Source organism: Pseudophryne corroboree, chromosome 2, assembly GCF_028390025.1.
Source record: "Pseudophryne corroboree isolate aPseCor3 chromosome 2, aPseCor3.hap2, whole genome shotgun sequence".
NCBI classification, from domain to species: Eukaryota; Metazoa; Chordata; class Amphibia; order Anura; family Myobatrachidae; genus Pseudophryne; species Pseudophryne corroboree.
The window spans coordinates 539,904,828-539,918,957 of record NC_086445.1 but is presented as its reverse complement, the minus strand read 5'-3'; the positions used below and the strand labels follow the sequence as shown (position 1 = coordinate 539,918,957).

At 46.2% G+C, this 14,130-nt stretch overlaps 1 protein-coding gene across 1 annotated transcript in view; it reads right to left on the bottom strand.

Moving 5' to 3' along the window:
• Window positions 1-14,130, bottom strand: part of HDAC1 (histone deacetylase 1) — a 148,800-nt gene that overhangs the window by 38,046 nt on the left and 96,624 nt on the right. Inside the window, exons 3-9 of the mRNA XM_063954269.1 lie at window positions 13,120-13,237; window positions 11,770-11,844; window positions 11,475-11,613; window positions 11,252-11,393; window positions 10,364-10,456; window positions 10,152-10,260; window positions 3,430-3,570 (exon numbers count right to left, since the gene is read on the bottom strand). Coding sequence (XP_063810339.1) covers window positions 3,430-3,570; window positions 10,152-10,260; window positions 10,364-10,456; window positions 11,252-11,393; window positions 11,475-11,613; window positions 11,770-11,844; window positions 13,120-13,237 — 817 coding nt within the window. The remainder of the gene's footprint in view (window positions 1-3,429; window positions 3,571-10,151; window positions 10,261-10,363; window positions 10,457-11,251; window positions 11,394-11,474; window positions 11,614-11,769; window positions 11,845-13,119; window positions 13,238-14,130) is intronic.

Sequence of the window (14,130 nt, the reverse complement as noted above, 5' to 3'; positions counted from 1 at the left end):
ACAGCCTCCCTGCCTGAGGGAGTTGTCGGCAAGCCATAATCTAGGAAACGGCTGGGGGGAGATATCTCGAATTCCAGCTTGTACCCCTGACATACTATCTGAAAGAAACAGGGATCCACCTGTGAGCGAGCCCACTGATCGCTGAAATTTTGGAGACGGCCCCCCACCGTACCTGGCTACACCTGTGGAGCCCCCGCGTCATGCTGTGGGCTCAGAGGAAGCGAGAGAAGAATGTTGATTCTGGGAGCAGGCTGACAGGTGCAGCTTTTTCCCTCTTCCCTTGTCTCTGTACAGAAGGGAAACGCCTTTGACCCGCTTGCTTTTCTGAAGCCGAAAGGACTGTACCTGATAATACAGTGCTTTCTGAGTCCGTGAGGAAACCTGAGGTAAAAATATTTATTCCCAGCTGTGGCTGTGGATACGAGGTCCCAGAGACCATCCCCAAATAATTTCTCACCTTTATAAGGCAGAATCTTTTTAAAGTCAGCATCACCTGTCCCGTGACAGGTCTCAAATACCCTCCTGACAGAATGGACATTACATTCATTTTGGATGCCAGCCGGCAAAATATCCCTCTGTGCATCCCTCATATATAAGACGACGTCTTTAATATGTTCTCATGTTTGACAGGGTCACCGACCACGCTGCAGCAGCACGATCTGCAGGTCTCCGTCTAGTACCTGAGTGTGTAAATACAGACTTCAGGATAGCCTCCTGCTTTTTATCAACAGGTACCTTCAAAGTGGCCGTTCCTAAAACGGCAGTGCCACCTTTTTTGACAACCGTGTAAGCGCCTTATCCACCCTAGGGGATATCTCCCAGCGTAACTTATCCTCCTGGCGGGAAAGGGTACGCCATCAGTAACTCTTTAGAAATTACCAGTTTCTAAACGGGGGAACCCACGCTTTTCACACACTTTATTTATTCATCTGATGGGGGAACAAAACATTGCCTGTTTTTTCTCCCCAACCTAAAAACACATTTTTAGAGGTGCTTGGGTTAATGTCAGAAATGTGTAACACATTTTTTTATTGCCGGGATCAAGTCACGGATGTTCCTAGTGGATTGTGTATATGTCTCAACCTTGTCGACCCTGGAGTCAGACTCCGTGTCGACATCTGTGTCTGCCATCTGAGTGAGCGGGCGTTTTTGAGCCCCTGATGGCCTTTGAGACGCCTGGGCAGGCGCGGGCTGAGAAGCCGGCTGTCCCACAGCTGTTACGTCATCCACCCTTTTATGTAAGGAGTTGACACTGTCGGTTAATACCTTTCACCTATCCATCCACTCTGGTGTCGGCCCCACAGGGGGCTACATCACATATATCGGCCTCTGCTCCGTCACCATATAAGCCTCCTCATTCAACATGTCGACACAGCCGTACCGACACACCGCAGACACACAGGGAATGCTCTAAACGAGGACAGGACCCACAAAAGCCCTTTGGGGGGACAGAGTGAGAGTATGCCAGCACACACCAGAGCGCTATATATATACAGGGACTAACTGAGTTATGTCCCTAATAGCTGCTTTTCATATAATATATGTATATATACTGCCAAATTTAATGCCCCCCCTCTCTTTTCCCTCTTACTGTACTGTAGAGATTGCAGGGAAGAGCCATGGAGCTTCCTTCCAGCCGAGCTGTGAGGGAAAAATGGCGCCAGTGTGCTGAGGAGATAGGCTCCGCCCCTTTTTCTCGGCCTATTCTCCCGCTTTTTATGGAATTCTGGCAGGGGTATTTTCCTCATATATAGCCCCTGGGGCTATATATTGAGGTATTTTAGCCAGCCAAGGTGTTTTTATTGCTGCCTCAGGGCGCCCCTCCCCCCCCCCCAAGCGCCCTGCACCCTCAGTGACTGGAGTGTGAAGTGTGTGAGAGGAGCAATGGCGCACAGCTGCAGTGCTGTGCGCTACCTTGGTGAAGACAGTCTTCATGCCGCCGATTTTCCGGACCATCTTCTTGCTTCTGGCTCTGTAAGGGGGACGGCGGCGCGGCTCCGGGACAGAACACCAAGGACTGGGCCTGCGGTCGATCCCTCTGGAGCTAATGGTGTCCAGTAGCCTAAGAAGCCCAATCCGGCTGCAAGCAGGCGAGTTCGCTTCTTCTCCCCTTAGTCCCTCGCTGCAGTGAGCCTGTTGCCAGCAGGTCTCACTGAAAATAAAAAACCTAAGTCTATTCTTTCTAAGAGCTCAGGAGAGCCCCTAGTGTGCATCCAACCTCGGCCGGGCACGAATTCTAACTGAGGCTTGGAGGAGGGTCAGTGGGAGGAGCCAGTGCACACCAGGTAGTCTAAGATCTTTCTAGAGTGCCCAGCCTCCTTCGGAGCCCGCTATTCCCCATGGTCCTTACGGAGTTCCCAGCATCCACTAGGACGTCAGAGAAATGTAATTTAAAAAAAATAATTTTGTAGAGTACATCAGAAAACTGAATGGCTTATGAGATAGTTTAGATTTAGAACCAGCATCTCACGTTTTGATGCAATGGAATAAGAACTTCTAGCAGATCTCAAACTAAAAAAAAAACATCGGAATAATTGCAAGTAACATCACTATATAAGATTTGTCTGCCTCAATAGTTTCAGACAATCTATCAAACCACATAAGAATAGCTTTGTTAGCCGGTTGTAGCCAGTATAGAAGCTCCTGCTGAAAAAAAAGCCCTACATGTCAGACTAGAATCACACTTCGTATCTGAAACGGATACATTTAAGAAAATAATGGATATCTTAAGGGGACTATACATGGAGCGAATTTGGCCAGCGATTTGTGCAGAGCGATTCAGTATAGATTTGCCTTGAGCTAGAGGAAACAGGATCGGCCATTAACAGTGAACGATTTGGCCAGCGATGTGTGCTAAGCGATTCAGGTGTAGGTGATTTCTTTAAGCACAAAAAAAAAAAAGGAAATATTTAGGGAGTGGTTCGGGTGACACAAATCGCTCATCGCTGGCTTCACTACACACGGGCGATTTGGCATCTCTCGCTAAGCGATATATCTAGATATTTCAAGCATGCTTGAATGATCTAGATGCCCGATAGCGACACACAGGGCCACGCATTGCTGTCATCACTACACACGGAGCGATTTCTTCTTAATTTGTTAGCGATCTAGTCACATCGCGGAGATAATGTGCCAAAATCGCTCCGTGTGGGGGCCCTATTAGACAGCAATAGTCAAATTAATACTTGAGGAAAAACTCCAGCTTTTCCACAAAGCAACAAGCTAACACCTACAGGAAAGCTTTAATTTCGCATCAGGCTTTATCTATGCTTCTCCTAGTAAGTTGCCTCACCCTCTAAATCATTTATTAGTAGATAATGCTAAACTGCAATAGTCAACCACTTTCACTATTATACTAACAAAGTTAAGTAGATTTCTGTGGTGATGCACTTTAATAAAATGCCTCAAAGAGAGACTAAATATACTAACCGTTGGGGATCTCAGTGTCCAGTGCCACAGCGGTTTCATATGTCCAACAGCGAGCCACATTTCTGATTGTGTAGCCACCACCACCAAGCATCAACATTGGAAGGTTGAAAGTCTTTATAAATTCCACACACTTGGCATGTCCTAAAACAATCATGTACATAGAAGTCAGCTTTACCATAAATCTATCTAAAGGTGCATACACACTGGGCGTTTTTGCCCAGCGTGTATGCGCAGCGATGATTGTGAACATTGCTGGCAGGAAAATGGCTCAGTGCATACACACTGAGCTATTTTACTGTGCCCAGCAATGTTCATGGGGGGTGAAGCACTTTCCACACAGTAGGAGACTGTGGAAAGTGCTTCACTCGGCTGTTTAAACAGCCCGACGGATGGCCAGTGATGAAGCGGGAGCGTGCATCAGCGCTCACCGCTCGGCCATACACACTGGCCGAGTTTGAGCTCAAAGTAGCTCAAAATGCCAAAGTGTATGGGCCTTAAAGCAGACCACCTTGTTTTAATCCACAAAAATAGGATTTTGGTACTTACCAGGTAAATCCTTTTCTTTGAATCCATAGGGGGCACTGGAGTACTCTTGGGATATGGACGGGCTTCCGTAGGAACAGCACTGAATATTTAAATTTAGAACACTCCACCCCTCCATATCCCCGAGTACCTCTCAGTGTTTTTTACTGAGCCGAACAGGAACTATAGAGAGGTTGACAATGGAGTATTACATATAACATAACAACAACGAAGTTGACACATAACGTAACGGACAACTAAACAGTTGACACCCTAACCAGCACTTGTAATTTGAACCAGTCTGTGAAAGTGCGTTACCATAAGATCCTCAGAACTCACCACAACTAGGTAAAACTGCTCTGGGTGGGCGTCCAGTGCCCCCTATGGATTCAAAGAAAACGATTTACCTGGTAAGTACCAAAATCCTATTTTCTTTATCATCCACTAGGGGTCACTGGAGTACTCTTGGGACGTACCAAAGCTTCCCCCGTGGGCGGGAGAGCTGTTTGGCACTTGTAACACTAGGCGGCCAAAGCTAGATGCTGATGCCGCAAACGTATCAAACTTGTAAAAGCGCACAAACGTGTGCACTGAAGACCATGTAGCCGCACGGCAAAGCTGCGTCGTAGAAGCCCCACGACCAGCTGCCCATGAAGTTCCCACAGAACGTGTGGAATGAGCGGTTACTGACGTAGGCGGTTGTAACCTAGCATGAAGGTAAGCCTGACGTATGGTCAGTTTTATCCATCTAGATAAGGTTTGTTTAGACGCTGGCCAACCTATCTTGGCAGCATCAGAGAGAACAAACAACGTATCCGTCTTACGAACTGAAGACGTTCGGGATACATAAACGCGTAATGCGCGTACCACATCCAGAGTTCCAGAATGTGCTGTCAACACAGGAACTACTATTGGTTGATTGATGTGAAAAGATGACACTACCTTTGGTAAGAAGGCGGGATTCGTCCGAAGTTCCGCTCTGTCACCATGAAACACCAAATACGGTGCCTTGCATGACAAGGCACCCAAATCCGAAACACGCCTTGCCGAAGCTAAGGCTAGGAGAAAAATTGTTTTCCAAGTGAGAAACTTTATATCCACTTGCTGTAAGGGTTCAAAATATGAAGACTGTAAGAACTCTAAAACCAGATTCAAGTCCCATGGTGCTGTAGGTGGAATGAATGGAGGCTGTACTCTGAGGACACCTTGGAGAAAAGTGCGTATAGACGGCAATAGAGCCAATCGTCTTTGAAAGTAAATTGACAAAGCAGATACCTGCACCTTTAGTGTAGATAAACGCAGGCCTCCATCTAACCCTGTTTGTAGAAACAACAAAAGGCGGCATAACTTGAAAGATGATGTCGGAAACTTCCGAGTTTCACACCAACCTATATAGGCACGCCATATTCTGTAATAATGAGCTGCCGTAACCGGCTTCCTAGCTCGTAACATGGTTGGTATAACCGAATCTGGAATGCCCTCTCTTCTTAAGAGGGCGGTCTCAACAGCCACCCCGTCAAACGCATCCGCGCTAAATCGGGGTAAAGGAACGGACCTTGTTGTAACAGGTCTGGACGTAGTGGAAGCGGCCAAGGATCGTCTGCGAGTAGTCCTTGGAGATCCGAGAACCAAGCTCTCCGAGGCCAATGAGGCGCCACTAGTATGACTGTGACCGACTCTCTTTTGATCCGTTTTAGCACCAGAGGGAGCAACGGAAACGGTGGAAACAGATAAACAAGACTGTACGGCCACGCGACAGTGAGAGCATCCACCGCCACTGCCTTTGGATCTCTTGTTCTGGACACATACTGGAACGTTTGGTGATTGTGTCGAGATGCCATCAGGTCCACCTGAGGATAACCCCATCGCTGAACCAACATGTGAAACACTTCTGGATTTAATGCCCATTCGCCTGGATGAAAATCCCGACGACTGAGATAATCCGCTTCCCAGTTGTCCACTCCCGGAATGAACACGGCCGACAATATCACCTGGTGGCATTCCGCCCAATTGAGGATTCAAGCTACTTCCCGCATTGCCATGCGGCTTCTCGTTCTTCCTTGTTTGTTGATGTATGCGACCGCCGTCGCATTGTCTGACTGCACTTGGACAGGCTGAGAGCGAAGCATGTGCACTGCTTGTCGTAGCGCATTGTAAATTGCGCGGAGTTCCAGGACATTTATAGACAGCAATTTTTCGTGATCCGCCCAGAGACCCTGGAGCTGACAATTTTGAATTACCGCTCACCAACCTCTGAGACTGGCGTCCGTAGTTAGAATTATCCAATTCCAACCTCCGAACCGTCTTCCTGCGGTTAAATTGTGTTCCTTGAGCCACCAGAGCAGAGATACTCTTGCTCTTGGCGACAACCTCACCCTGTGGTGAATCTGCAGATGCGAGCCTGACCACTGGGCAAGCACATTCAGTTGAACTGGACGAGAGTGAAATCTTCCGAACTGAAGCGCCTCGAAAGCTGCCACCATTGTGCCTAAGAGGCGAATGCACAAGTGTACCGACACTGTGCGTGGCTTGAGCACTAATTGTACTAGATGGCGTAGAATTTGTACTTTCTGCTGTGGTAGGTAAATTCTTTGATTGACCGTATCGAGAATCATACCTAGGAACTGAAGGCGTTGAGACGGAATTAGATGTGATTTCTTGAAGTTGACAATCCAACCGTGGTGAACCAGTACATCGTATGTTAGCAGAACATGTTGGAGAAGGAGCTTTGATGAGCAGATCGTCTAAATACGGAACTATTGTCACTCCCAGGGATCTGAGGTGAGCTATCATCACAGACATCACTTTGGTGAATACCCGAGGCGCTGATGACAGGCCAAACGGTAGAGCCTGAAACTGGTAATGGTTCTGGCGTATTGCAAACCGTAAGAATTTCTGATGAGGCTGCCAAATTGGAATGTGTAAGTACGCATCCTTGAGATCTAGCGCAATCATAAATTCCTTTGGCTCTAAACCCGCAATCACCGAACGCAGAGACTCCATTTTGAATCTGTAGTAAGTTACGTACTGATTGAGACCCTTTAAGTTCAATATTGGTCTGACTGAGCCATCCGGCTTCGGTACTACAAACAGACTTGAATAATAACCCTGACCCTGTTGGTGTACAGGGACCGGAATCAAAACTGCTGAATCCAGTAGGGACTGGATGGCGATTTGCAGAACCGTCCTCTTGTCGTCCGACAGAGGCAATCCTGTCTTGAAAAACCGCAGAGGCGGAAGACAGTCGAACTCTATTTTGTAACCTTTTAACACTAAATTGCGGATCCACCCATCCGCGGATGTGTGGAACCACGCCAAATGGAACGTCTGAAGGCGTGCTCCCACAATCGGAGAACCGAGATGGGCTGGTAGCCCGTCATGCCACTGGCTTGTCGGTAACCTTAGCGTCTTGGCGAGTTGTGTTGGTTTGTCGGAAACCACGTCCGCGACCACGTCTAGCAGGCGTGGCTGTTCCTCTGCCACGTCCTCGAAAGGGCTGAGGTCTAAAGGATTTGAACGAAGGTCCAGCGTACCTTCTTCTTGATACCGGTGGAGGCAATGGTAAGAAAACAGACTTACCTCCCGTAGCCTCAGCAATCCATGCGTCCAATTCAGGACCAAACAACTTCTTGCCATCGTAAGGCAACGCCTCTATACCTCGTTTGACTTCTGCCTCCGCATGATAAGCACGTAGCCAGAGTGCTCTTCGTGCCGTAACTAGCGACGATGAAATACGAGAAGTGAGCTGACAGACGTCAGTAGACGCTGTACAGAGATACTCTACAGCCTCAATCATTTGATTTACAAGAATTATCAGGTTTTCGTCATGTAAATCAGATTTGAGTTCTGTAAGCCATATTATGAGCGCCTTAGTGACCCAAATGCCAACCAATCCAGGTCTCAGCATCACACCTGCTGCTACATACATGGATTTTAGCATAGTTTCTATCTTGCGATCTGAAGGGTCTTTAAGCGTAGTAGCTGCTGGCACTGGTATGGTTAATTTCTTGGTAAGCTTTGATACTGAAGAATCAACTATTGGTGGATTCTCCCATGTACATGTTACCGAGTCTGGAAACGGGTAACTAGACTTAAATCTGCGAGGTATAGCAAACCGTTTATCTGGATTCTGTCGTGTTTCTACTAACATCTGATTAAGAGATTCCGACACAGGAAAACTTATTGGTGTTTTTTTCCGTTTAGTAAATACGACCTGATCATTTGTGAGAGGCTCCTCAGTTTCAGTAAACTTCAGAGACTGACGTACCGCTCTGATGAGATCATCAATGCCGGAACTGTTAAAATCCTCGCCATCTGACTGCACTTCGCCCTCCTCACCCTCATCTTGTTCCGTGAGGTCTGGCATGGATTCGTCAGAATGCAACATAGCAGACACTGGAAAATTATAAGACATATGAAATTTATCCCGTTTACCCAAAATGGATTTGGACCTTACGCAAGGCTGAGACGCCTCCGGTAGTTCTGGCGGTCTCACCCTAGATTCAGATCTTACCGTTTCCCGCTCCTGACGAGCGGCGGTCAATTCTGATTGTAACCTATCCAGTACATTTACTAACATACCCCACGGAGGGTCCGGTGAGGACATTGGTTGTAAAACAGGAGCAGAAATGGTATTCTGAACCGAATCCACAAAACATACTGAACATGTGGTAGATCCATCCGGTAACACACTGCTACAGACTTTGCAATTATGCTTTTTATTTTTTGCTGGTGCCTTACTCATTATGGCAACAGACAATACAATACACAAAAACCAGACACTTGCACGACTCAGTAAAATAGCAGTAAGGTGTCTCTGTATATATATCTGGCCAAGTGCAGTACACGTGGCCAGTACTATGAAATGTGATCCCAAATTCCCACTAACACCCCTGCGCCTCCGGTGGAGTAGTGATGTAGTACTGGAACTTTCTGGAATCACAGCAGGAAGACATAGGAAGCATGGTTAAAATGGCTGCCATGCATGCTTACACATATAATCATAGTGCTGGTTACAAACTGATTATAACCCTGCAAATATCCCTGCAGCCTAGCATCTGCTGCTGCAGTATTTCTTATGCTTATTGCCCCCTTATTATTGGCCCCCCTCCTTGTAATGGCTGCCTGCTCTTTTCGATTTAAAGCAGCGGCAGTGTGGAGCTCCAGCGGGTATCCCCGAGCGCTGCGAGACCGGTTAAGCAGCGTGTCAACTAGCGGTGGGACCCAGAGCAGTAGCGGCGGCCGGCTCCGTGAGCGGGAGAGCTGCGGCGGCCGGCGCCCTCAGAGCGGGAGAGCAGCGGCGGCCGGAGGCATTAGCTGTGGCCGTCGCCAGGCGGCTGTAGTGGTAGCTGTGGCCGTCGCCAGGCGGCTGAGTGGGGATATCAGCGGCGGGAGCGGTTGCTAAGTGGAGCGCGGCGGGCGACTAAGTAGAGAGCAGCGCTAACAATATCCCCACACCTCGGGGCGGCAGCGGGAGCTGACCGCCCCGTTCACATACCTGTATTCTGCAGTTTGTGAGGAGGCTCCGACAGGGCTTCTGAACAAGCGCCGGCCAGCCTGTGCAGGAGGCTGTCTGTGTGGCTGTGAGGGAGCTCTTTCAGAGAGGCCCGACACGCCCCTGCTGCTATCAGCAGCTGCACTATCCCTGACCCTGCCTTTTGGAAGGGGGAAAGGGATGTATAAAATAGTAAAAATAAAAATCAAATAAAAAAGAAAAAGAAAATTCTTCAATAGTAAACGTGACTTGAGTCACCTAGCTGTTACTACTTCGAGCACAGAAAAAACACTGAGAGGTACTCGGGGATATGGAGGGGTGGAGTGTTCTAAATTTAAATATTCAGTGCTGTTCCTACGGAAGCCCGTCCATATCCCAAGAGTACTCCAGTGACCCCTAGTGGATGATAAAGAAATACATCCTGTACGTAAAGCAATTGAAAAGTAACGAAAGTTCAATATGACGGATAACGACTTGGAAACGCACAGTTAAGAGTAAGGTCACACACACAATCCTGGCTGCTGGGTCCCCAATCAAGTCGGGGCAATAATGTTTAAATCACATGATGCAGTCATATACTGCAATACTTGGAATCAAAAAGCAGCCAAATTATGAGCTCTACAGAAAGAAAAGTGGATGGACAATAAAAATAAACTGTACATCTGTAAGATTAGTATAACATTTTTTAGTACAACATGCAACTCACCTTTAATAGTCAGATTAAAGCATCCAAGTCTGTCCCCAGAGAGGGAGTCTGCACCACACTGCAGGACCACTGCACTTGGCTGGTACATCTCCATAACCTTTGTCATAACCTGGCACATGCAGCGTGAAATTGTTAAGAACCAGAGGAGACAGAACACACACAAAACACAATAGTCCCATATCTTCCATACATGTAATACAAAGGGTACTTACTGGTTTAAAAATGGCTTCGTAGGACTCATCATCAATACCATCGCGCAGAGGGTAGTTTACTGCATAATATTTACCCTTTCCAGCTCCAATGTCCTAATTACATATAAAGAAAGAGTATAAAGGAAGGAAACTACATTAGACTGACAGTCAATCCAAACTGCTACCTCTTTACTGCACCCTCAAAGCCAAATTCATATTTTACCCCTGATCTAAAGTTAATGATGATGTGCTACGGTCCTGATAGAGAGATGGACACTTTTGCACAGCAGCATCGTCTTTGGGCGCAGCTACAGTGCACAGTATGCTAATGCCTGGCATGAGGCGTCTGATGTTGAAGTAAAAAAAAAAAAAGGGGTGGGGGGTTTAGGAAGACGCCTCCTGCCAGCATGTCAAATCTGATGCCAGAATCCAAAGATGCGGATCGGATCAACAATACAACCAATGCTCATAAAGTTTGCAGCATAAGCAATCTGAGTAAGCCTAGACTTACTCACAATGGCCACCTCCAGCCTGCGCCCAAGGACAGTAAGTCTGCATATGAAGAAGCAGACACTGACCTCACTACTCGCAGACAAAAGGGCAGACATGCCCCCGGGTTTCTGGAAAAGTAGAAGCACCACCCCCACTCTGAAACGAATGCAGCATGTCAATCATGCTGCAGCTTGGGTCACTGCAGATGTCTTACGCCTGGAAAAGTGATAAAGCGGTGATAAGAGCAAGGTGATAACACACCAGCCAATCAGCTTACACCGTTCCACAAACATCGGAGTTGTATGTGAACCTTTGGATTTACGTACATCTCTGAATCAGGCCCTAAATCTCTGATCGTTGCCTGCAGTTATCTGTACTCTTAATAACAATTTCTGAATACAAGGTTATATAACTCACCCTCAAGTCCCCAGTGCCTGGAAAATATTCTCCATACTTGTGAAAAGAAACAGTCATAACTCTGTCGGTAGTATAGAAGGCCTCCTCCACTCCATCACCATGGTGAATGTCAATATCAATATACAGTACTCGCTGGTGATACCTGAATAAAAGCAACAACAATGTTAAAAATTTAAACCGGTGATTGTCAGTCAGAAATAGAGGCATTCTACTGCATACATACTTTAAGAGTTCCAGAATGGCAAGCACAATGTCATTGACGTAACAAAACCCAGAGGCCTCAGATTTCTTGGCGTGATGAAGTCCCCCTGCCCAGTTTACAGCGATGTCCGTTTGCTGCTTGTTTAGCTTAACTGAGCTAGCTGCCAAGAAGAAAACATTTTTAGTTTTTTTAAACACATTAAAGGCAATATTTTGATGAAATTCAAGACCAGTTGGGAAAAGTTTTGATGCCACCTACAGGCTTATGATATAATGCAAAATAGAATTATATCATAAGCCACCATTGGCATACTTACCTACAGATCCCCCGGTTGACAACTGGCAAAACTCAAAGAGCCCATCAAACACAGGACAGTCTTCTCCAACATTAACTGTAATGAGAGGAGCAAAAAAAAAAAAAAAAAAAAAAAAAAAAAAATTATTGTACACAAAACTTCTGAAGAAACTAACTTTCCCCCATTCTTATGAGCGTAAAACAGTGGTTGTGAAAATGTGTACTTCAGGAGCAAGTTTCCAGAAGGATCTTTAAGAGCCAGGGTATATGTGGTCTCTATGGAATTGCACCAGATCAGAGGTGTTGTACGATATTTGTAAAAAATTAAAAAAAAAATTAGTTTGAAAAGCCACCTTGTCTGAAGTTCTCCCAAAATTAAAGCACTTGGAACTGTGGCATCTAATGGGCTTAATGAATCCAATCCATTAAATGTTGTTTTTTTTGACCAATAAACACTTATTTAATTTCCTTTGTGATATGGTGTGACAAACTTTTTGTGATATGATGTGATATTGTTCATATTATAGGTTTATACTAATGGTATGTTCTCCATGCAATTTTGGCTCCTTTTAACCATCTAATTACTTTATCTAAAGGATTGTGCCTTTGGGCTATTTAGACATATATTAAAATTGCATTAGGTTTCTCAATTCTGGTAGTGACATTTTGCATAATGTTTGGAGTGCACAATTATGTATTGAGTAGGGAACAGGTTTTCTTAAATTCCCCATGTTGCACTCGTCAATAAGGTGCCTTTGGTCGTGGGATATGCGTTCCAATGGCCCTTCCGGTCATGGCACTTGCGTTCTGGTGGCTGGATGTAATTAAAAACACTACAGGATCCATTAGCTGCCTGCCCACTCAGCTAACTCCCCTGTAAATGCGCAGTGTGTGATGTGTAGATGTTGGTCGGTCCCTTCATACAACCTGCACACATTTACATGTATGATACAATTAGGTACAATAGTGCTGCTTATTAGAGCATTGATGGGAAGTCATGTAATATGCGTTCCAGGTGGAACGCGGAAGTGGAACTTTTGGCGCTCTTTTTGTTAATAGGTGGGTATGAACGTCTCATTGGGACAAAAATTGAGTTATTTAGCGGAGTATGCCTGTTAAAGAATAGAAATTGCTGCTTTATTTACTTGGAAAGTGTGGAGAACGCCCCCTTCTTTTTGTTTTCTACAGTTGGATACTTTAACTGAGTATTGCGTGGATTCCTCAGCTGTTGGAACTTATTCTGGAAGATGTGAGTGCAGCCCAATTGCGAAAATTATATAATTATATATATATATTTTTTTAAGGTACACTGGCTATGTGGACTGTATGCTTTAAGCCAGTGCTGGACAAATCCTATCGCATAGACACTTACACCTTTGCATCTGCTTGCTGTATTCTGACATGTTGTCTGGCCGGATGGAGCGTAGAAATTTGATGTAATCATCACTGTGATATTTAGTCATCTCTTCTGCATTAGCTTTGTGAGGTCTCTGATAAGATGGAAAATAAGAATTTACTTACCGATAATTCTATTTCTCGGAGTCCGTAGTGGATGCTGGGGTTCCTGAAAGGACCATGGGGAACAGCGGCTCCGCAGGAGACAGGGCACAAAAGTAAAGCTTTCCGATCAGGTGGTGTGCACTGGCTCCTCCCCCCATGACCCCCCCCAAGCCAGCCAGGTACTGTGCCCGGACGAGCGTACACAATAAGGGAGGAATTTTGAATCCCGGGTAAGACTCATACCAGCCACACCAATCACACCGTACAACTTGTGATCTAAACCCAGTTAACAGTATGATAACAGCGGAGCCTCTGAAAAGATGGCTCACAACAATAATAACCCGATTTTTGTAACTATGTACAAGTATTGCAGATAATCCGCACTTGGGATGGGCGCCCAGCATCCACTACGGACTCCGAGAAATAGAATTATCGGTAAGTAAATTCTTATTTTCTCTATCGTCCTAGTGGATGCTGGGGTTCCTGAAAGGACCATGGGGATTATACCAAAGCTCCCAAACGGGCGGGAGAGTGCGGATGACTCTGCAGCACCGAATGAGAGAACTCCAGGTCCTCCTTAGCCAGGGTATCAAATTTGTAGAATTTAGCAAACGTGTTTGCCCCTGACCAAGTAGCTGCTCGGCAAAGTTGTAAAGCCGAGACCCCTCGGGCGGCCGCCCAAGATGAGCCCACCTTCCTTGTGGAATGGGCCTTCACATATTTTGGCTGTGGCAGGCCTGCCACAGAATGTGCAAGCTGAATTGTATTACACATCCAACTAGCAATAGTCCGCTTAGAAGCAAGAGCACCCAGTTTGTTGGGTGCATACAGGATAACAGCAAGTCAGTTTTCCTGACTCCAGCCGTCCTGGAACATATTTTCA